Consider the following 23,859-nt stretch of genomic DNA (forward strand, 5'->3'; position numbering starts at 1 on the left):
TTAAGCCACAATGACAGAAAGTCTCTCAAATGGGAAGAAACAGCATTTTCTGACATAGTTTGGATACGAATCCTGACCTCCACATATAGTTTCTGTAAGGCAGCCCACAGATCCTCCATCGCTGCTCTCGCAAAGTCCTCCAGACCTTTAACATATGGCCGTCCATCCACAACACCACCCCACTCACATGGGTAACTGCAGAGAACACAAAGAAAACATCACAGATCTGTGAGGAGAATAACATACACAGCAACCAAGCAAGTACAAAAAAGTGCTTTTAAGTAAAGCACCCACAGTCAAATTCAAAAGTTTGGGCGACCTGGTCAAATTATGTTTTATTGATTTTCTATTTGTTTTAATGCACAGTCGGCTGGTTTCTGAATTTAGCATATTGAAAAAAGTACAACAAAATGCAGCCTCTGCAAACACAGCAAATTAATAGAAACTGTGCACTACGATTTACAGAAAAAGTTGTTCTCTGTAGAGAACGAGTTAATTTACAGTCAACAAAACATGTCGTTTGGCCAGGGGAGCACATACCACTGTAGATACACTCTCAGAAATAAAGGGACTAAACTGTCACTGGGACAGTGCCCCTCTTGTCACTGGGGTGACATCTCAGTCCCTTTAGTCAGGGAACATAACTGAACCATAATCCACTGAAATGATATGTTCTAAGCTGTACTGACTCCACACACCCCGTCTCGTCTCCAGGCTTTTATTTTACTGTTCTGTTTTAAAACATTCGGTTCCTGGATCGGGGCCCTTCCTGGATCGGGAACCCTTCCTGGATCGGGGCCATGTCGTGGCGGAAGGGCTTGTGTGGTCTAGGGATCTTCAGAGCTAAGTCGTCGGGAGCAACATGCTCCTGGTAGGGTCTCCCAGGGCGAACAGGTCTGGAGTGAAGAGCCAGACTAACTCGATCCAAAAACCTCCATGATAAACGGACACAGAACATCGTGTACCCTGCCCGGGAGAGGGTCACCGGGACCTACCCCTGGAGCCAGGCCTGGGGGTAGCGTCCCTCGGCGAGCACCTGGTGGCCGGGCAGCCCACGTAACCCGGCTGGGCTCAGCCCGAAGAGGCAAAGTGGGGGGACCATGTGGGCCCACCACCCGCAAGGTCCAGCATGGGGGAGTGGTGCAGTGCCGTACAGGCAGTGGGAGATTGCACGGGGGCCCATGGTGGCCTAGGCCCCTGCGGCAGAAACTGGCTCTTGGTACGTGGAATGTAACCTCACTGGGGGGGAAGGAGCCGGAGCTTGTGCGGGAGGTTGAGAGGTACCAACTAGATATAGTTGGGCTAACCTCCACCCACAGTATCGGCTCTGGAACCAAACCCCTGCTTTTGCAATAGAGAACAAATCAAAGCGTCTGTAACGGGAGCTACTGTTATTCCTACAGCCACAACAAATAACTAACAACATGAGGACAGCAGAGCAGAGCTGCTTTCCTTGCTCTGTCAGAATGAAGAGGCAACTATACATCATACTTATAGCGCTGTGCTAAAGTCCAAGAACACCCTTCATTTATTAAATTTCCAGTCGAAATGGCAATTAAGATGTTAATTTTTCAGGAGATATTTCTGAGAAGAGTAGATATAATATAAAAGATAATCTATGTGCATAAGGAAGGAGAAAGCCAAGAGTGTGAAAAATGATTAAAAGCTACAGAGAAAATGGGCCTCCTAACAACCACCTGGAAGACCTGGTAGACACCAACACTGCCCCCATCAGATAAACAGCACTTAAGGCTTTCATCTCTGAGTGAAAATCAAGCTGCTTCAGATCTGAAACAATCCACATCCATCCTTTCACTGTGAGAAGACAGCTCTGATTTCTTAGATCGGAGTAAGGTCTAGAAGAAATTTGATAAAGAGTCTGGATTTTAGCTCAGTAATCAGATTTCTCAGTGCATGTCAACTCTTACTCTGATTTCTTTCGGATTTCTCAGTCCGCGCATGTGCGAAAACAGACGTGGTACCGGAAATAAGCGAGCGGCGTCACCATGAGAAGCAGCAAAACACTTTTGGAGCGACGCTGAAACCAAATACATGCTTGTCGAAATGAAGGATTTAAATATTCTTCATCTTCATATTTTCCGGTAAAGTGGCGCAATGTTTTATAAAAAAGTTTGAGTTTTACTTAATGTTTACATCACGTCTTATTCTGTGAGTTTATTGGCTGGTTCTAGAGTAGAAATCTGATTACTGTCTGACTCATGTAGACCTGGAGTTTCCCCATTAACTGATTACTCAGGTGCATGTAAACGCGTTGATCAGATTACTGACAAAATCTGATTTGCTGCAGTAGTCAGATTATTAAGTGCCTGTAAATGCACTCATTATGAGGGTCACTGTCACACATTTTACAGTGCAGAGAAGCGCAAAACCGCATTAAAGTGTTTGGGTACTTGCACATAGCAATTCTGGCCTTACAGATAATATGGGATAATATGAGCACATATTATGGGTACATACTGCATTTAATGGGCAACGTTGATAAAATGACTCACTTTTCTGTGATCTTGAACTGACTGTTCCGGATCCATCCTTTCAGCTTGTTCATTTTAGCTGCAGATTCGCTGGACTCAGATGCGAAATCTCCTGTCCAGGCTGCAGGAACGGAGCTGAACCCAGAAAAACAACAGCCGCTATTTACTGTTCACATTACATTACTGTTACAGAAATGTGCCCCTGTCAGACACAGATATCAGAAATCTCCGTCCAACAGAGATCCAGTGTGGACATACCTGACCAGGTGAGGCGATCTGAAGTAGAAAAACATTCGGCTCTGAGCGGAGTCCGGATACAGAGCCTGAAACTGACGAATCTCCATCTCTGTGACTGACAGGCCAGCGGGGGCCGAGTTCAGCTGGAAGAGAGGAAAACATAAAAACAATCCTCTGACTGATCACAGCTTACTAACTGCTTCTGTTTTGTTGTTTTGCTCAGTAGCTTATAATCTCATCTTCACTTTGGGGCTTTTGGGCTTCATGAATACAAAAGTCAGAAATTCAAGCTAATAATGATCAGAGAAAAACATTAAAGGAAAACAAAAAAGAAATAAGGTTACATGTGCTATTCTCCATGTCCCGGCTGAAGTACTGCTAATCTGACAGAGTGCACATTTAGTAAACAGCGGCACTGAATATACCTTGTACTCACAATGTGTGTGTTTAGTATTACTTATGACTTCAAAACACACATAATTTATGACTGCAAATATACAGTAAAAATGAAAAGAACTTAACACATCCTTTTCAAGGAACTAAAATATGGCATTTTCTCCAAATTTTAGTGCAGAATTTCTATTTTTTTGCTGAGAAAATGTGGAAAAAAAACAAAACATCATCAAATGTGCCATTATTTTTGCATAGGCTACATTTTATGTTTTATTTTTTTCCCCCAATGTGTTAAATTCAGAAAATAAACAGCAATTATGCATTAAAATGTGCAAAAGTATGTTCTCTGTAGAGGATGTGTAATTTATTGTCACTTAGAAAATCAATAAAACGTGTAATCTGACCATATGACGGTATGTTAAATCGTGAGATCCTGCTGGTGTGGGTTTCCTCCCTTTCAATTATGCACAAAAAGACTATTTCAGAGCTAACAGCTCCCCCTTGTGGAGAATGTAGTGAGCAAGTGTGGAAGTGCGCCAGTAACAGTATGCAATGAACAGCGTTCCATGTTCTGTCCTTTACCCAGGTGTACTGAGGAAGGTTAGGCAGCGTAGGCCGAGGCGGCACCTGCCCGTATCTCTCTCCCAGAATGGCGAGCAGCAGCTGGCTGCGGCACACCTCGGACAGACAGAGCTCAGTGGCCTGGTTGGACTCCTCCTCGGTGACGCCCCAGCGTAGTTCCACCTCCTGCAGGTAGAGGCAGTGTGGAGCCACACGCCGCCGCAGCTCCGGAAATACGCTCCGCACCAGGACGTCCCTCTCAGCGTGCATGTCCCGAAACGTAGAGGAGATGAAAACGCGCACTCCACGCCATCTGAGGAGAGATGAAAAAGGGATGATGAGAAACAGGAGGAGTTTTAAAACATTAAAGAAAAGTTTGTAGATGATATAAACAGCTACAGTGCATAAATGAATAGTTCAGCAATTATTCCAACAGCTACTACAACTAAACACAGAGGCGTGTGGGCTGCTTTATACATTCTATAGCAGAGGTCAGCAACTTGCGGCTCTTTTACTGCCCTGTTGTGGCTCCACAGCAGAATTAGATTTGTAGGTAAAAATAAAATAATCCTCCTTCACAGTAAAACAAAGCTCTGCTGATCGTTCAACACAGTTTAACAATAAATGGTCTTAAACTCTGGAGTTAATGTAGAACTGCTAACTCACCCTTTAACCCTGAAGATCAGTGCAGACTGCTGGTCACCATAGCAACACTGACAACAGTCTGGTCTAGCTAGTAGCTAACGAAACGGCAAAGAGAAAGATTTAAGATGAACATTGATGATTCGGAGACGAATGGACTTATTTGCATTTATAATCACTCCAGCTGGTTTCCTGATACGTTTAATCTGCAACGAGAAACTGACAAACACTAAAAGTCGTGAAGCTGAAGTCAGTTTCTCATTCGCCAGCTTCTTGTTCGAATTGTCCCGTTCTACCTTAAATGGTACAGCAGTTAAATTCTGGCACCTCAGGTGCCAGTTAAGGTGGAACAGGAGAATTCGAACAAGAATCTGGTGAATGAGAAGCGACTTCAGCCCGATAAAAGGTTGAACATTGAGAGAGATTTTACAAGAAACTGTTCTGCTTTTGAGGAAAAGTTTCCTGCCAGAGATGCGAGAAAAGCGGCTATAGTTGAGCTAAAGCTTAAAGCAGAGCAAAGTAAGTCTGTGTTTTCATTTATCTTATATTTTTATCCTATACTAGCACATACTGAGTCATATTTACAGCCAAGATGGTGAAATGGACATAATGTTGTGGCTCCCAAGGTGGTTTGATTTTTGTCGAAAGAACAAAAAGTCTCTTCTTAACATTTGGGTTGCGACCCCTGTACTCTAGGAATGAAGAGGTGATGATTTATTAGGGACGTAGGCAGTGGGGGTGGAGTCTATATTTGATGTTTTATTCATACATTTTCAAAATTGACATGTTTAAATTAGTGACATATTTTCATTCAAGCGCCAAATCATTTCCACTGACAACACTTTGGGGGCGTGACATTACAACCTGAGCAGGGGGAGGAGCAAAGAAAAGAGCTATAGGCCAATATTGCCTAATATTGTTTATTAAACTTAAAATCTGGGTGCAAATCAGAGGCTTGATGTGTCAGTTACGTGTGCATATTGTCTCTCACCACTTCATAGCATGTCATGACTTGCTGTGTTTGATATAAATTATCAAAAAAAATTTAACCGAAAAAATGCCAATCATTTTGGAAGACGTCATTGTTCATGTTATGCATATCCGGCTTAAAATTTTGGCAGCCACAACTTAAACCACCTTCCCGCGTCCCCCGATTCATTCAGTGCTGTGCAAAAGTCAGAGACCACCTTAATCTATTCAGTTTCCAGTCAAAATGGCCTTTGAGGACCAGTTATTCATTCCTCAGGAGATATTTCTGAAGAGATTAGACATAAGATCATCATGAAAAACTGAATTTCCCACACTTTTTTGAAAAAAGGGGTTTGAATTAAAATGTAAACACTGTTCAGACTTCAAAATTCAATTCACTCCTCGGTCCATATACAGAAACTAACAGCCTGTTTTGAATTCATTGTTCCTCTGACTTCACATCAACTGATTTACACATGTCCACCTATTCAGCCTACAGCAGTTTAGCCCCGCCCACTCACACTGAAGGTATAAAGAGTGTTTCGGTCCTGAGTGCTTTTTGAACACTGTGCAGCCAATCAAAAAAGAGCTCATTTAAATATTAATCAGTCTTAAAGGCACGGTAACAAAAACAGCCTGTTTAAATGTAATGGATGACCAGAGGTTGGAAAATGGTCATGAAAAAATGAATTATGACCATTTTTAGTACATAAACCCACCTAAATGTTATACATGGACCTCAAGGGAAAACATACAAGAAAAATATAGGACATGGGCCCTTTATGTTGGGTAATACTGTCCATTTTTATCTCTAACAGCAGTGTCAGAAGCCACATAAGCATGTCTATTAGGGAACTCCACACAGTTCAGAGCAAATGTGTGATTATTTAGCCTACAGTTAGCATAAGGCTAATTGGTAAGGGCTTTATTACTTGTGAGATACGTTAGCCTCGTAGGCTAGATTGTGTACATTCGATTTTGTGTACTTTTTTATTTTAATTATTTATTTAAAAACAGTCATTAGACACAAACCTTTAATTTTCCATGTCCTGAAGTTTCGCTGTTTGGCTTAAGGTTATCTTATCTAGTAGTCCTGAGACTTACAAGTTGATGTCATGATGGAGGTACCTGAGTTTCGGCGTGGCGGGCAATGGGACGACGTCAGCTGCTCTCTTAGGCTTAGCAGAGCCTCCTGCTGGTGGAGGGATGTTGTGCAGCTTGTCAATTTGCTCTAAGTGGTCCAAGAGCCTGGAGGACCCTCTCTCTGAAATAAACCTAAACACAGAGGACCACCTCAGCACTCTAACAACTACACCAGACCAGCTTCGGCTTTCCTTAGAGAGATCTCTGTTTTACTATTCAAATGTATTTACATTGTTACGTGTTTAAATACCATTACATTTAAATCCTGTTTATAATCTGTAATAACAGTGTTTCCATCAAAAAAGAACAAAATGTAAAGGATGTTTTTTCGTTCCACAAAACAAGACTAAACAATTTACATTAAGGGTCGCAAATTAATTGATAATGATACAGTAATAATCCATTAATTCTACATCATTTACATATTAATTATTCATTAAGCATCACTGATTAAGTGATTAGTAATTAGTAATTGAGCATACTAAAAACTGATAGATTAGTTCACAGTTTAATTACTCAACTGTGTAGTAACTGCTGCTTATTACACTGCTAATAAACTGAAGCATATTCAAATTGGCAATTAATTAATTACATTAAATCAGTAAATTACTTAAAAGACAATTAACAGTATTAACACATAAGTACTTGTTCGTTCTCATGTTACTTATTTAAACAGGCTTATCAGTTTATTATCACTTCAATAAGCAGGAGTTAGTACACACTTAATGAGTAATTAAGCTGGACTAACTAAACAATCAGTTTACAGTGTACTCAATTACTAATTAGTAAGTATTTAATCAGTGACTATTGCTTAATGACCAGTTAATCAATATATAAAAAATGAGTATTTAATTACTTTTAAGCATATAGTTATGAATTAATTTGCGACCCTTAATGTAAAGTGTTACCCAAGACTGTTTCAAATCATAATAAAATATTGCCTCTTGTACAACAAACAGCTGGACTGAACATTTACAATCTGCATTTTCAACAGAATTTCAATTTCAAAGTCAGAAATTACTCATGCTGTACTGTGTTAATACACGCTCGGTAATGACTCTGACTTCTATGGGTTAATCACTCACTACTTAATGAAATCTGATCTTACCTGAGGATCTGCTCACTAAAGCCACACAGACAAAAACTTCTGGGATCTTCAGGATCGTCTGAATCCAGATTACTAAAACGAAAGACAGACAGACAGATAGATAGATAGATAGACGGACAGACAGACAGACAGGTAGATACACAGACAGATAGACAGACAGATAGACAGACAAACAGATAGCTAGGCAGATAGATAGATAGACAGACAGACAGACAGGTAGATACACAGACAGATAGACAGACAGATAGACAGACAAACAGATAGGCAGATAGATAGATAGATAGATAGATAGATAGATAGATAGACATACAGATAGCTAGACAGTCAGACAGACAGACAGATAGATAGACAGACAGATAGCTAGACAGTCAGACAGACAGATAGATAGGTAGATGGATAGCTAGGCAGACAGACAGACAGACAGATAGATAGCTAGATAGGCAGACAGATAGACAGATAGATAGATAGATAGATAGATAGATAGACAGACAGACATACAGATAGACAGACAGATAGATAGATAGATAGATAGATAGATAGATAGATAGACAGACAGACAGACAGACAGACAGACAGACAGGACAGACAGAGAGACAGACAGACAGACAGATAGACAGATAGATAGATAGATAGACAGACAGACAGACAAACAAACAAACAGATAGACAGACAGACAGACAGATAGATGGATATATAGATAGAGAGATAAAGCTTACGTTGCTTTCAGTAATATGGTGACCAGTAAAGGGTCACTGGTTGTTTCCTTCCTGTACTTTTTAATTTCTTCAATCATGTACCAGTCAGTGTACGACTCATCCAGCATGATTATATTATCCACCTGCGCGAAAGAAAACACAGCACTGATTTAACCGTATTAAATGCCATCAAAGGGGAACTCCACCCATTTTCCAAAACAGAGGCATTCAGAGTGGTTTGGTGTGAAACGCTCTGTTCTAGAGAATCTTACAGAGTCAGAACTGTTCACAGTGGTGGTGACAGGAACCAGACGTCCACCTCTAAAAGCTCCCTCACAGAAAGTTACTACATGAAATGGTTATGAATTCACTGTCTGATGACTGAGACACTGTTTTACGACAGTTTGGAGAAGATTTTAAAACCTATTTTTTAAGTTCATGGTGGAGGCATACATGAAAAGTATTATGAGGCAAAATAAACTGTAATTTTTCTTACATATACCACTATTTTACTATCACCATTCCATATAAACTCAGAAGACTCGTGAAGGTTCACTGGTGGTTTTGGATAGTAAATAAAATGTCTATATTTGTGTTGTAGTCATGGCGACCCCTGGTTCCTATCACCACCACTGTAAAGACATCTGAACCATTTCACACCAAACCACTATGAATCACTCTGTTTACATCTCAACAAATTATGAATCATGCAGAAATTTTGAAAAATCAGTGGAATTCCCCTTTATAGTATTTCAGAATTCAAACCTGCATTAAAGCAAATGAACACAAAGATACAAAACCTTTGTTTTCTCTTCAAGCAGCTTGTAGAAGAAGTTGCTGTGTGGAATCTTCTCAGATGAATTGGACAATTCCTAAAGCAGAGGAGATGCAAATTACCTCATAAACAACCATCAAACACTGTTATTATAAACCTGAGCACAACCATTTCTGTGTTCTATCGTCTACACTGCAGAAAATAGTATCTTAACATGTGAAAACGTCTTAAATGTAGTCAGTAAATCTAATATCTCTCATTATGAGACTGTTGTAAGAACATTATAAGATTATTCCACCTGTTTCTGTACATTTTTACTTGTTTTAGGTGATTTTATCTGGTGAAAGTGTCTTATTCCATTGGCAGATTAGTTTACTTGTTTGGAGAAATAATGAAGACAATTTTGCTCATTTCAAGAAATAATGATTAAAACAAGTAACATGATCTGACAATGAAATAAGACACTTTTATAAGATAAAACTGCTTAAAAACAAGTAAAAATGCTACGTTCACATTACCAGGCTGAAGTGGCACAAATCCGATTTTTTGCCCTAATGTGACTCAGATCTGATGTTTTCAGGGCTGTGTGAACACAAATCTGATCTTTTCAAATCCGACCTGAGTCACTTTCATATGTGGTCCTAGATCGGATGCGTATCCGATTCGTGGTCATGTGACCTTAATGTGACGCTCAGATCGGAATTCATGTGCTTTTTTTCCACAGCGCCATCATTCAGCGTTACCATGGCAGCAGCGCCGAACAGAAGTTAAAGCCTGTAAACGGTGGAAAAGCAGCTCATCTCACCTTTTTCTCCTTCGTCTCGCTCTAATAGTGAAGCTGAGAGCTGATCAGAGTTAATGATCTTCTCAGCGAAGCTCGTTCTGCTCGTTAGTTTGTGCTGATGATGCACGTGATTCATTCACGTGACGTTACTGAGTAGGATGAGCTCATGAGGGTCATTTCAGGATGCCGGTTCGTCACATTAATGACAGATTTGAGTCACTTACCTAAACGAGTGTGAACCATCGTGTCAGAGAGATCGGATTTGAGCAAAAAATCTTGTAATGTGAACGTAGCTAAAAACGCACAGGTCCTTTAATACGCAGGCTGACTCATTTTAATATAAGACAATGTGCTGCACACTTTAGGAGATGTCTGTTATAAGTACTGCAAAAGCAGGAGTTTTACCGAAAGCTGCTTCTTCACATGCTTCACGTTCTCCAGGAACATGTCAGACTTGAGTTTGACCTCCTGCACGCCGATGCTGTCCGCTAACAGGAAGAGCGGCTGCTCACAGCAGTAGCTGATCATCACGGCTAACAGCAGGGCCGCTTCCTGAGGCTACAGCGCAGAGCAAAACGCAGAAACACAGCGGTTTAGATTTCAGAAAGCACAACACTTTTAAACCTTAATGCTAAAACTAATTTACACAGTTTCCCCTCTTACTTTAACTGCAGTTCACCACCCAAAACGTGTTTGGTGTCCGACATTTGCTTCTTTTTCTTATTTTTCCACTGGAGCTACAAGGCTAATGTAGCTCACAAGTAACTGAAGCTTATCAGAATTAGCATGTTGCTAACTGTCTGCCTAAATCATCATTCACTCACCTCAAACTGTGTGGAAGTGTTCAGAAATCTCTAAGAGAATAAAAAATGGCATTTTGGCAAATGAAATTATCTTAAATCTAGCCGACAGATATTTAAGGTAATTTCCGCTACTGTTTCAGCTATGCTAACATAATTTTGTCCAGGCTAACAGTTCATCACACAGTGTCAGAAACCACGAGTGTATTTGCATTACTTGTTACTCATATATTTCTGAGAGAATAATAATAATCAAGCACAATGCATTATGTCATAAATTCCCTCCACATAGATTATCCATGTTTGTTCTTTTATATAATTTGCGTGCACATGTGCTACCTGCAACAGCTAACGCACAACTCTGGATTATTCAGGGTGGTTTGGTGTGAAACGCCCTGCTCTAGAGAAACTTATCGAGTCAGAATTGTTCACAGTGGTGGTGATAGGAACCAGACGTCCACCTCTAAAAGCTCCCTCACAGAAAGTTACTACACGAAATGGTTATGAATTCACTGCCTGGTGTTTTATGACAGTTTTGAGAGATGTTTTGTGCCTAAAATATACATTTTAAAAGCCACTCTATGTGCAGAGGTACATAGAGACAATTGTGAGGCAAAAATTCCCCAAAGTAAATGTTTATTTTTTCAGATTTACCACTATTTTTCCATCATCAACATTCCATATAAACTCAGAAGACTCATGTAGGTTCACTGGTGGTTCTGGATAGTAAATAAAATGTCTGTATTTGTGTTGTAGTCATGGTGACCCCTGGTTCCTATCACCACCACGGTAAAGAAACCTGAACCATTTCACACCAAACCACTCTGAATGACTCTGTTTACACCTCACACACTGAATTATGGAGAAATAAAAAAAAAAATGGTGGAATTCCTGTCTTACAGTTTTCTGTGTGAGCATATGAGAAACATAATTTTTTGTAAGTGAAAAATTACATGCTTAAAATCTTTCAGTCCTACTGCTTTCATCCACACTTTTGCCCTGTACCACAAAACACAACAGCACCTGCCACATGTAGAGATGTCTGTATCTTACCGAAGCTGAAAGGTTTGTGTTGTCTGTGCTGTCTGAAACACCTGGAGGCATGCAGATGTCTTCAGCTCCTCTCCACTCACTGCTCACACACCAATTGTCCATGAAGACGATGAGCGTGCGTCCAGACAGAGGAGGGACGTTGTATCTGCAGGAAATCTGCACAGCTTTCTCCAGAGCCTGACGATAGCGCTCCAGCAGCGCCGGGGTGTACTTCTTCTCTCTAAGGAGCCAATAAAGAGCAGCTTACTGAGACATTCAAACTCTATTCAACTCCAACAACTGAACTCTTACTTCAAACTCCAATCCTAAGTCTGAATTAGTACCCAAGTGTCTGTTCCTGCAGGTCCTTCTAGTCCAAGTGCCTTTGTTTACGTTCCTCTCGCTCGCCTTCTGTATATTCCCTCTACCTGTGTCTTGTCTGTAGCCTCTCTGTGTTGTCAGTAGTCTCAGCTCGTTTTGGGTTCATGTGTCAGTAATTACTCCCCTTCATTTCTCTTGTTCTTTGTGATGCAAAAACCTTTTTGACCCACGTGTTTAAACTGCGTTCGGTGCCCATATACTACATTTTTCATGTCATTTATTTGAGGTCCACTTATGACATTTGTGAGCTTTTATTTACCAAAACCATTCATTTTTAATTATAATTATAATTATAAAATGTTATAATTCATTTTTACCTGACCGCTTTCCCTCCTCTTGAAATAAATTAAGCAGGAGGTTTTTGTGACTGTGCCTTTATGGCTGACCTACACTCTTAAAAAAGAAGGTTCTTCAAGGGTGCTTTAGTAAGGAAAATGGTGCTATACAGAACCATGAACACTCAAAAGAACACTTTGCATGATTAAAGTGTTATTTGCATGGAGAACGTGCTGTATATGATTCTCTATATAACCCTTTCGAAAAGGGTTCTATATAGCACCAAAAAGGGTTCTTTTATTGTTACGATGTCAAGCATGTAAAAAGAGAGGAACCCTTTTTGGTGCTATATAGAACCCTTTTCAAAAAGGTTCTGTATAGAACCATACACAACAGATATTCCATCAATCTGAAGAGTCCTTTCAGAATGCGAAGAACCCTTTAATCATGCAAAGGGTTCTCTGAGCTGTGCTCTGATTCGCTGCACTCATTCAAAAAGCCATCCACTCTGAAACATACCTAATGACCTCAGTGAAAGTGGGCGGAGCTAAACTGCTGTAGGCTAAATAGGCAGATATACATCAATGTGTTCATTTTGGGCGACATCACAAAGACAGTGAATTCAAAACAGGCTTTTTCTGCAGTTTAGTTTCTATATATGGAGCGTATGGACTGGGGAGTGAACGGTATGTCGTAAATCATGATGTTTATGTACTGTAACAAATTATTATTATTTTTTTTTTAATTAGGAAAATTTTCATGTAATTTATTTTATGTCCACGTTACAAACCCCGGTCGTTATAGCCTGTTTGCGGCAATTTTGTGTGTTCCACGGATGTTTCATTACGTGCAAGTTCATGATTGGCCACCCGGGGGCGCCCTTCTGTATAAAAGGTCACCGAGCTTCCACTTCAGGAGACGTTCAGGGTTCTCTCCCCTCTGACGTGACCTGGAACTACAGACCAGCACTCTTCACTCCGGTCTGCTTCACTTCGTCTCCACTGTTAAAACTGTGACTGCTTGATTAGACCTTGTGGGCTTGGAGAAAGTAGGGGACGAGGGTCATTTAGTTTTGGCTACTTTTCTTCTGTTTTAATGTATGGAGTTAGGGTAGCTGAGCGTTGTTTCTTTTATTTTCAGGTTAGTTTTTTAGTCATTTTTTTGTTGTTTCGGGATAACGCTCGTCCCTGAAGCCATCACACTATTTGGTTTAGCCTCTTGAACTTGCATACTAAGGCCCAATCACATTTCTTCTTTTTACCCTACCCCTTGTTTTGAGTGTCACCCTAACCCCTTGGAACTGAGTTACAGGGGTAGTGGTTGAAATCTTCCCTCTGAAATGGGACCCTCAAATAAAAAGAGCATCACTTCATTAACAGCTACCAGCGCTGCTCTGTAGGCGGCCCTGCCAGTCTGCAGTGACAGCAGAGGAGGGTAAAGTTCAGCTCCTCACTGCTGGGCTTTAGTTACATTTAGGGCATCATCTGCCTTCAAAGAGGGGGGCAATTATTTATTATCGCCCACCACTAATTCTTCAGTGATATGAAGCTGAAGTCAGATATTCACCAGCTTCTTGTTCAAATTTCCCTGTTCCACCTTAAATGGTACATTCTGGCACTTCAGGTGCTGGACTATTTAAGGTGGAACGGGAAAGTTAGCTAGCTACCGAGAAATTAGCATGCTATCAGCGATTTTTTATGCTTGTTATGAAGAAAAGGACCATAATACATTGAAACAACATTAAACTAAGATAATACAGTGGTTATTGTAATTTTTAAGAGAAAATTCTCACATTTGTGGGTTTCTTTGGTCTCTTGTTCAGCCATTTTGCTGTTTTTTCTTTTTTCCTCATAACTCTCTGTTTGGAGTCTCTGAAAATCCTCCGTTTGGAGGGCCATGTAGTCCCAACACTTCACCCTCCCCCTCTATCACAACAAGAATTGGGACACCCTACCCCTAGACATGAACGCACAAAACAGAGGGCTAAGGACTAAGTGGTAGGGGCGAGGGGTGAAATGAGATTGGACCTAAGTCTAAATAAACCTGCAGTTTTCTGGTTTCAGTGGTGTCTGGTCTGGCGGCAGGTCTGGGGAGAGAGCCCTCTCTCGTTTTCTGTCACGACCTGACCCTAGACTGGGTCATAAACAGTCCACTTATGACGTCTGTTATTTATAAACATTTTACATGCGCTTAATAATCCGATCATAATCATAATAAGTAAGGTCTAGAAATCTGATTAAGAAATCTGAGAGTCTGGATTTTAGCTCAGTAATCAGATTTCTCAGTGCATGTAAACTCTTACTCTGATTTCTTTCATATGTCTCAATCTGTGTATGTGCCAAACAGACGGTGGTGCCGGAAAGCGAGCGGCGTCGCCACGAGACGCAGCGACGCTGGTACCAAATACATTCTCGACGAAATGAATCTTCTACATGAAGTATGTTCATATTTTCAGATTGCAAAGTACAAATCTGACTGCTGTCTGACTCATGTAGACCTGGAGTTTCACATCATCTGATACCTCAAGTACATATAAATGCATTGATTGGATTACTGACAAAATCTGATTTTCTGCAGTTATCGGATTATTAAGTGCATGTAAACACACTATGAGCCCTTTAAGAACTCTGTACTGATTCCTTCTGTTGTGGATTTCTCATGCAGAGTAGTTCAGTATCTCTAATTGTCTTGATTAAGAGGTTTCAGACACTGTATGACTATTTTCTATAAATACGGACTGAATTGTGTTTTATGTGCATTTAGGGAGGTGCTGAGTGCAGACCTTGCTTTGTGCTGTAGTTTGCGTTTCATGTTGTACAAGCTGCAGATGAACGGCACACCCAGAGTCGCTCGGAGTCTCTTCTGGCCGGCTACGTCCCAGTTCATCCGCCTATAAAGCCTGCACTTCGGAATCCTTTTTAGAATTCCCCGCAAAATGTCCTTACTGCTGGCCAGCTGCTTCACCGGGCCACTCACTGGGAGAACAAGGACATCACACTGTTACAAACAGAGTTCTTTGAGAAACTGAAAGTGAGTCTACTGAAAAGAATGGAATCTCTAATAAAGGTAAATTGTGGACGCATTATAATGAATTTTCATAAATCTTGTTTTTTTTTATTGCGCATTCCAGTAATATCAATTAAACTGCAGTTGGGTTGTTTTGATTAAGTAAAAATAACTAAAAAAATACAGGTAACTTACTAAATTAAAAAAGCAAAAGCAGAGAACTCCAATGGTCATTTCATGTTTCAGAGTTAAAGAAAGCCATTTAATGGATACAAGAGTCTTTTCTAAGCGCAGTATTTAACATTCTTTAACATAAAACAAGCAGGTAAAGCAACAAAAACAGCTCATTAATGGTCATTATTAAACATTTAAGATCAGACCTTGGAAGAGCCTAAGGCTGAATCTTGAACGGCTCACTGAATAATACTGAATAATAAGCACTGGGTATGTAATAAGCCTGAGTATGTAATAAGCCTGAGATTTTAACCGGTTAATAATGTACATACGTGCTGTATGAAATCTTTTGTTCCCAAATATCAAGGAAAACTGCTTTTCCCTCATATTAGCCCTTTAAAAGAGAAACACGCATAGAGTAGCTTGGCTTACCAAACCTGTCGAGCTCCAGAATCACTTTATACGCAGACAGGAAGCGGAAAGGGAACTGCCGGCTCTGGATCACAGCATTCTGCAACAACAAAAGTTTGCTGACATCTATTTATACAAGGTTTTTTTACATTATTAATTTCCAGATATTACAATAACAGTGAAGACAACGGGACAAGAAGAAGTGAATTAAGATGGTCACCTTAGAGGTCAGTCTTTTAAGGATGCGCTCGTGGTGCTTGTCACTGATGCCCTGCGTGATCATGTTCCTCAGGTTCCTCAGCATGGCCATGAAGGGCAGAGAGTTATTATCTAGAACCCACACAACACACTCAGTAGAACCACAACACAGCAACACAGCACATTAACTGGAACCTGGTTTTCATCAGCTCATATTAAAGGGCCCAAACGCTGCACTTGTGTGGTTTTATGTACCAACAGCTGAATTCATTATAACATTATCACTTTCCAACTTCGCTTTGATTCTTGTTGAGATAATAATAATAATAAAATAATAATAATAAGAATAAGAAGAAGAAGAATAAGCTACATTTATATAGCACCTTTCACAATCCCAAGGTCGCTTCACATTGCATAAGGGGAGAAAAAAAAAACTTAAACTAAGCAGTGAAAGAGGGAAAAAAATGCTCTTTCTTTAAGTCAGATTTGAAGGTAGAGAAAGAAGAGCAGTCACAGAGGGATTGAGGAAGAGAGTTCCAGAGTTTGGGGTCATGGCACTGAAGGACCTCCCTCCCAAAGCGGAATATCTGGTGCGTGGGACAGCAAGTACGTTATTACAAGAAGACCCTGAGAGGGAGTGTAAGAGGTCAGCAGTTCTCTGAGGTGGAGGGGAGAAAAGTTATGCAGGGCTTTGAAAGTGAACAGCAAAATTTTAAACTGTATACGGGACGAGACCGGCAGCCAGTGTAGCTGAGAGAGAATGGGGGTGATGTGAGCTGAACGCTTAGTATGGGTGAGAACTCCAGCTGCAGAGTTCTGAATGTACTGCAGCTTTTGTATAGACTTTACAGGGAGACCAACAAAGAGGGAGCTACAGTAGTCAATACGGGACATAATGAAGGTATCAACCAAGGTTTGTGCATCGTTATCGGTCAGAAACGGGCGAAGACGAGCAACGTTACGTGAGTGAAAGAATGCAGTCTTGGTGAGGAACTTGATATGTAGATCAAAATTAAGTGATGGGTCGAGTTAAACACCAAGATTTAACAACAGGCGCAGACTTAACGAAGCAGACCATCAATACTAACAGAAAAATTGGATGATTTTGATAGTAAAGATTTAGAGCCAACAAGTAAGACCTCAGTTTTATCAGTGTTTTCATGCATCCAGAGCTTTAAATCAGAAATACAATCGATTAGCGTATTGGGAGGGGAATCTGGGGGTGTGTGTGTACTGAGACATAACTGAATGTCATCAGCAGAACAGTGAAAGTTAAGCCATGGCTATGAATGATCTGGCCAAGAGATGAGATTAAGAAAAGAGGGGTCCAAGAACTGAGCCCTGAGGGACACCACATGATAGAGGGGTAGGGTTACGTGACCCTCCAAACGGAGGTCTTTCAGAGACACTCCAAACAGAGTGTTATGAGAAAAGAAAAAGAAAAACCGGCAAGACGGCTGAGCAAAAGACCAAAGAAACCCACAAATGTGAGAATTTTCTCTGTTAAAAAGTAAAGATAATGATTATCTTAATGTCGTTTCAGTGTATTATGGTCCTTTTCATCATAACAAGCATAATAAATCGCTAGTAATAGCTGACGTCTCGGTAGCTAGCTCGCTACATTTCCCGCTAAACGGTGCAGCAGTCACATTCTGGCGCCTCAGGCATGTGACTCTCTGTGTATGGGGAAAGAGAGAGAAAGAAAGAGAGACATTAGTTATGAATCAGACCTATGAGTTTTTCCCACACAGCAGCACTGTTTCCCTCCAGACTCAGTCTGGTCTCCCAGGTTTCTGGCTGCTTGAGCTTCATCCGCTGACCGGCTCGCTCACTCTGCCACACACCACTCAGACCACTGCGCACAAACGCCCTCAAATCAGCCGGATACCTGGAACACACAAAAACAATACGTCCCATAGGTATGACACTATAGATGCGTATGTGTGCACATGTAGATACAACCCCATTTCCAAAAAAGTTGGGACGCTGTGAAAAATGTAAATAAAAACAAAATGCAATGATGTGCAGATCATTTAAACCCTATATTTCATTGAAAATGCTCCAAAGACATGTCAAAATGTTGAAACTGAGAAATTCTATTGTTTTTTTTTAATATTTGCCCATTTTGAATTTGATGCCAGCAACACGTTCCAAAAAAGTTGGGACGGGGGAACAAAAGGCTGGTAAATTTGTGCAATGCTTAAAAAAATTGGCAACAGGTCAGTAACATGATTGGGTATAAAAGAACATCTCAGAGAGTCTTTCAGAAGTAAAGATGAGGAGGGTTCACCACTCTGTGAAAAACTGAAAGAGCAAATGGAGCAACAATTCAAGAATAACGTTTATCAATGCACAGCAAAGAACTTCTGCTTTTCATCATCTACAGTACATAATATCATTAAAAGATTCAGAGAATCTGGAGAAATCTCTGTATGCAAGGGACAAGGCTGAAAACCAATATTGGCTGGCCGTGATCTTTGGGCCCTCAGACAGCACTGCATTAAAAACAGACAAGATTCTGTAGTGGAAATCACTGCATGGGCTCAGAAACACTTCTCAAAAACACTGTCTGTGAAAACAGTTCATCACTGCATCCACAAAAGCAAGTTAAAACTCAAAAAACACAAACGCAAAGAAGAAATCATATATAAACAGGATCCAGAAACGCTGCCACCTTCTCTGGGCCTGAGCTCATTTAAAATGGAATGAGGTGAAGTGGAAAAGTGTCCTGTGGTCCAACAAATGAAAATTTGAATTTTTTGGGGGGAAATCATGGAAACTGTGTCCTCAGGGATAAAGACCACTCTTGTTATTAGTGCACAGTTCAAAAGCCAGTATTCATGATGATATAGGGGTACATTAGTGCACATGGCATGGGTGACGTGCACATCTGTGAAGGCACCATTAATGCTGAACGATATATACATGTTTTGGCAACATATGCTGCCATCCAGACGACGTCTTTTTCAGGAAAGGCCTTGATTATTTCAGCAAGACAATGTCAAACCACATTCTGCATGTATTTCAACAGCATTGCTCCGTATTAAAAGAGTCTGGGTGCTAAACTGTCACCTGCATCATCTATCATTGTATCCTATTTACATTCTGAACAGCGTCCCAACTTTTTTGGAAATGGTGTGTACATATATATATATATATAAATATAAAAATGAAGTGTCTGTTTTGTTGTAATGTAAGTTTATATTTACCATATGTAATATATGTGTGTGTGTGTGTGTGTTATACATAAGTGTTAGCACAACTAGTCATACACAAACGTTTAAGCGTTTTATTTTCTTTCTGTATGTTTTAGTGCCTGTTGCCTTAAAATGTCCCAGTGGTCAGTTTAACAGTGTTACACACCTCTTCCCCAGATCGCTCATGACCAGCTCAGCAGGCTCCTTGATATGGAGGCGTTTTATCATCTTCTTCAGGTTAAACTTCTCCTGTTTCTTATCCACTGCTCGACGACTGGACATCTGCATCTGAGATATCACACACAGAGCATTATTTCTATGTATAACAATGTTCAGGGCTTCTCTGCCTCACGTTATCTTTATTGTGCAGAACTGCTATATAAAAGCAACAGAACACTCAAGGTTGTGTGTTCTGGTGAATAACACCCAGGCTGTGATGATCTACTGCACTGTGAGTGAATCACAGCTGTGAGTTTATGTGTGAAAACACTCGTCAGTTTGTTCAATACATACACTGGGGCTCGACCTGTATATCGCTGTTGTCGGAAGAAATCCTCCTATCTCCGTTTTTGACTTTTTCAGTTTTAGACATAATTTGAAAACGCCTGCGACCCTTTATATTGTGTGTAAATTCCATGATGAATGGACTAAAAGAAACGGCCCCAAAATGACTTGGTAAAAAGTCTGGGTCCATTGACTTACATTAAAATTAAAGTAGATTTTTTCCTTCTCCTTTAAAGTTACCATACGCAATTGCTGGTCCCGTGTATTTATCCGTATTTGCAAAGATCCTGGTGATCAAGCACTTTTACAACTCATAGTATTCACTTCACTTTTCTTCAAGCACCTGTGAGAAAACCTCCAAATTTACCTGCAAGAACTTTTACAATACTGTAAAAGCCAAAGACCACCATTCATTTTATTTCTATCTTCCATTCTCTTCAGGAGACTCACTTTCAGTTCCTCAAAGAATCTGCAGACACACCTCCAAAGTTCAGTCTTAGAAGCTGGTTGATCATTTTCTGAAGTAATCAAACACATTCAGTGGTGTTGAGGTCTGGACTCTGGGGTGGTCAGTCCATCGTTCAGCTTCTTTGTTTGATGTGTCCGTCTCCTTTTCTCAGTGAGGTTCTTCTTGAACAGCTACACATCCTTTCAGACCCACAGCGCTGAGTCGTCTTCTCACAGTGGAAGGATGGACAGAAACACCTGTGGATGTTTTCAGATCTGAAGCAGCTTGATTTTCTCCTCTCTCTCAGAGATGAAAGCTTTAAGTGCTGTTTATCTGATGGGGGCAGTTTTGGTGCGCACTTAATAAGATGGTTCTTCAGGAGTTCTTTAGTAAAGAAAATAGATCTATACAGAACCATGAACACTCAAAGAATCCTTCGCATGAATAAAGGGTTCTTTGCATCGTGAAACGTTCCTCAGATTGATGGAGAATGTCCTGTAAATGGTTCTATTTATAACCTTTTTGAAAATGGTTCTATATAGCACCAAAACGGTTCTGGTATTGTTATGATGTCAAATTTGTAACAATAGAAGAACCTTTGTTGGCGCTATATAGAACCCTTTTCAAAAAGGTTCTATATAGAACCATCTACAGCACATTCTCCATCAATCTGAAGAACCCTTTCACAATGCAAAGAACCCTTTAATCATGCAAAGGATTCTTTGAGCATTCATAGTTCTACATAGATCCATTTTCTTTACTAAAGAACCCTTGAAGAACCGTCTTTTTTTTTTTAAGTGTGTGGTCTACCATGTCTTCCAGGTGGTTGTTAGGAGTCCCATTTTTTCTGCAGCATTTAGTCCTGTTTTTTTCCCCACTTACTTTCCTTTGATTTTCTCCTTCCTTATGCAAGTAGATTGTCTCATATCTAAGCTTCTCAGAAATGTCTGCTGAAAACTGAGTAACTTGTCCTTAATGACTGTTTTGAATGGAAATTAAATAAATGAAGGGAGGGTCTCTGACTATTACACAGACTATTACACTGCAGCTCCTGAAATTCAGCACTATCACACCCTAATACACAGTTTTCACCCAGTTTATGTGTCATGAATAATCTAATGTGTTTAACCCTTGTGTGGTGTTGATGTGTGTGTTACTCAGTGGTCTGCTGGACCCACCACATTATTGGTTATTTAAATCAATACAGCCATAACAATTTATGTAAAAATACCAGATGTTTAAAGTGTCCAGTGTAGGGTTCTCCTTTAGCAGCTGTAGCCAGTCAGCAGCCTGTCCATGTGGTCCACCCTCACACACACAGACACATACACACACTAACAGCAGGCCATGTAGGAGGAGAACAGAATGAAGAACACAGCACCTCCACACTTTTACTCCCTGCAGGTTCACCCAACACCACGTGTAATATATTTATGTGTGAAGTCACTGAAAATGGGTTATTTTATATGTTCTTCACAGAAAATGAACAAAGGACAAGAATCTGACATCATTTTTTCCTTTGGTAAACATTGAAAACGGGTCCCACAGACCGCAACACCACACAAGGGTCAACACTGACAGTAACAGTGTGGACTGTGTGCAGAGAGTAGAACAGCAGCTTGACTGGCTCAGTGAGGAAAAGAAAAGCACTCACAAATTTTTTCAGCCCTTTCGCGTCTGTTCTGACGAGACGAGCCCACTTCTCCCACTGCTCGGCGGACGGCTCCTGCAGAGACAGGAACACCAACAGTGAGACTGGAGATAAAGGATATTATCACCATCAAAAGAAAACAAAAAAAAACCTGAGAACATCTTACAGTACAGCAGAGTTCATAAAGATACACGACACGTACATAAGCCCTTCATGACAGTGACATAACCTTACATAAACAGTTCTAAACACGTATTCTAGTCGCCGTCTTTTGTCATATATGCTGCCTTCTATGGTCCAATTTAACTTAACCTTCCTCTATACCTAAACACTCACTGTTCACTAATCTTAAAGGGGAATTCCACCCATTTTTCAAAATTTCTGCATAATTAAATGGTGAAGATGTAAACAGAGTCGTTCAGAGTGGTTTGGTGTGAAACGCTCTGTTCTAGAGAAACTTACAGAGTGGTGGTGACTTTTAATGTAAGTCAATGGAACCAGACTTTTTTCCAAGTCATTTTGGGTCGTTTCTTTTAGAACATTCCCCATGAAATTTACATACAATGTACAGGGTATTTTCAAATTATGCCAAAAACTGAAAAAACGGCAAAAATGGAGATACAATGTTTTGATCCGACAGCGGCTTCTTATAATTTCATTATCATGACAGGCCTAGTCTCTACAATTCATCATTTCACATCAAACCACTCAGAATGACTATGTGTGCATCTCAACCAATGAATTATGCAGAAATAAAAAATAGGTGGAATTCCCCTTCCTAAACAGTACAGGAGACTGTATAACATGCATAATAATATAAACACAGTCTAGCAAAATCTAGACACGTTCAGCTGAAAACATCTTCCTGATTGTGCCTTTAATAGTGAAGAATCTGAGCCTCTTTAGGAACCAGGAGATCAGACTTGAGTTGGGAGGATGGACTTTATTCTTCTGCGCAGCTCACAGACAGAACAAACTGACCCACCGGGACATTCAAAGAGTCACGTTTATATAGGCGCTTGGGACACCCAGCTGCCCTCAGACCAATCTGAGTAACTATAAACATACCTAAAATAGTAGTGGAGATCTGTCCTACCCACACAGACACTGACCAGTTATGTGGACCACACTGTATCTCTATTGTTCAGACAATAGCACAGTGTGTTTGTATGTGTACTGTAACACTGTAGTTCAGTATCTCACACACACACACACACACACACACACATACACACACACACACTTTCTAAGCTGCTTATCCTCGTGGGTTGCAGGGGGACCTGGAACCCATCCCAGCAGTCATTGGGCGGAAGGCCGGATACACCCTGGACATGTCACCAGTCCATCGCAGGGCAGACACACAGACACATACATGCGCACACACACACACTCACACCTAGGGGCAATTTAGCATCTCTAGTTGGCCTGACTGCATGTCTTTGGACTGTGGGAGGAAACCCACGCAGACATGGGGGGAACATGCAAACTCCACACAGAAAGGACCCCGGTCGCCCGGCCGGGAATCGAACCGTGCCGCTCACTAGTTCAGTATCAGTGTCAGTTTAGTCGTTTGTGTGCGTTACCTCCACTTCGCGTTTCTTCTTCCTGTGTTTGCAGCGGTGTTTGCGCGTGTTGTACTTGGCCAGCTGATACTCGCTGAACTGCTTGAATTTGTCCACCAGAGCTTTCTTCAGACACGAAGGGAGAGACGAGCTGAAACACTGAGAGAGTAAACAAGGACAAAAAAGACAAACAGAGTCACGAATATTACTTCATAGTATTTCAAAGTTTGTTGAGGTTGATTGCTCTTGTGAAAGTGTACGATAAAGTGTTCCTAATAAAGTGGCCAGTCAGTGGAAGTCCAAGGTAGGTGTTTCTAATAAAGTGGTCAGTTAGTGGAAGCGCAAGGTAGGTGTTTCTAATAAAGTGGCCAGTTAATGGAAGTAAAAGGTAGATGTTTCTAATAAAGTGGCCAGTTAGTG

At 40.7% G+C, this 23,859-nt stretch overlaps 1 protein-coding gene across 5 annotated transcripts in view; it reads right to left on the reverse strand.

Moving 5' to 3' along the window:
- Nucleotides 1-23,859, reverse strand: part of tep1 (telomerase-associated protein 1) — an 81,316-nt gene that overhangs the window by 44,246 nt on the left and 13,211 nt on the right. For 4 of the 5 annotated variants that reach the window (XM_036565347.1, XM_036565343.1, XM_036565344.1 and 1 more), the window contains 17 exons: nucleotides 23,461-23,598; nucleotides 21,881-21,952; nucleotides 19,441-19,562; nucleotides 17,808-17,965; nucleotides 16,100-16,209; nucleotides 15,901-15,979; nucleotides 15,071-15,263; nucleotides 11,653-11,872; nucleotides 10,205-10,357; nucleotides 9,041-9,112; nucleotides 8,262-8,383; nucleotides 7,546-7,617; nucleotides 6,423-6,569; nucleotides 3,705-3,996; nucleotides 2,751-2,872; nucleotides 2,514-2,627; nucleotides 78-195 (listed from right to left, as the gene is read on the reverse strand). In XM_036565347.1, coding sequence (XP_036421240.1) covers nucleotides 78-195; nucleotides 2,514-2,627; nucleotides 2,751-2,872; nucleotides 3,705-3,996; nucleotides 6,423-6,569; nucleotides 7,546-7,617; nucleotides 8,262-8,383; nucleotides 9,041-9,112; nucleotides 10,205-10,357; nucleotides 11,653-11,872; nucleotides 15,071-15,263; nucleotides 15,901-15,979; nucleotides 16,100-16,209; nucleotides 17,808-17,965; nucleotides 19,441-19,562; nucleotides 21,881-21,952; nucleotides 23,461-23,598 — 2,304 coding nt within the window. The remainder of the gene's footprint in view (nucleotides 1-77; nucleotides 196-2,513; nucleotides 2,628-2,750; nucleotides 2,873-3,704; nucleotides 3,997-6,422; nucleotides 6,570-7,545; nucleotides 7,618-8,261; nucleotides 8,384-9,040; nucleotides 9,113-10,204; nucleotides 10,358-11,652; nucleotides 11,873-15,070; nucleotides 15,264-15,900; nucleotides 15,980-16,099; nucleotides 16,210-17,807; nucleotides 17,966-19,440; nucleotides 19,563-21,880; nucleotides 21,953-23,460; nucleotides 23,599-23,859) is intronic. The other variant, XM_036565348.1, reaches the window with a different exon arrangement.

This window comes from Colossoma macropomum, unplaced genomic scaffold (assembly GCF_904425465.1).
Source record: "Colossoma macropomum unplaced genomic scaffold, Colossoma_macropomum, whole genome shotgun sequence".
Classification (NCBI taxonomy): domain Eukaryota; kingdom Metazoa; phylum Chordata; class Actinopteri; order Characiformes; family Serrasalmidae; genus Colossoma; species Colossoma macropomum.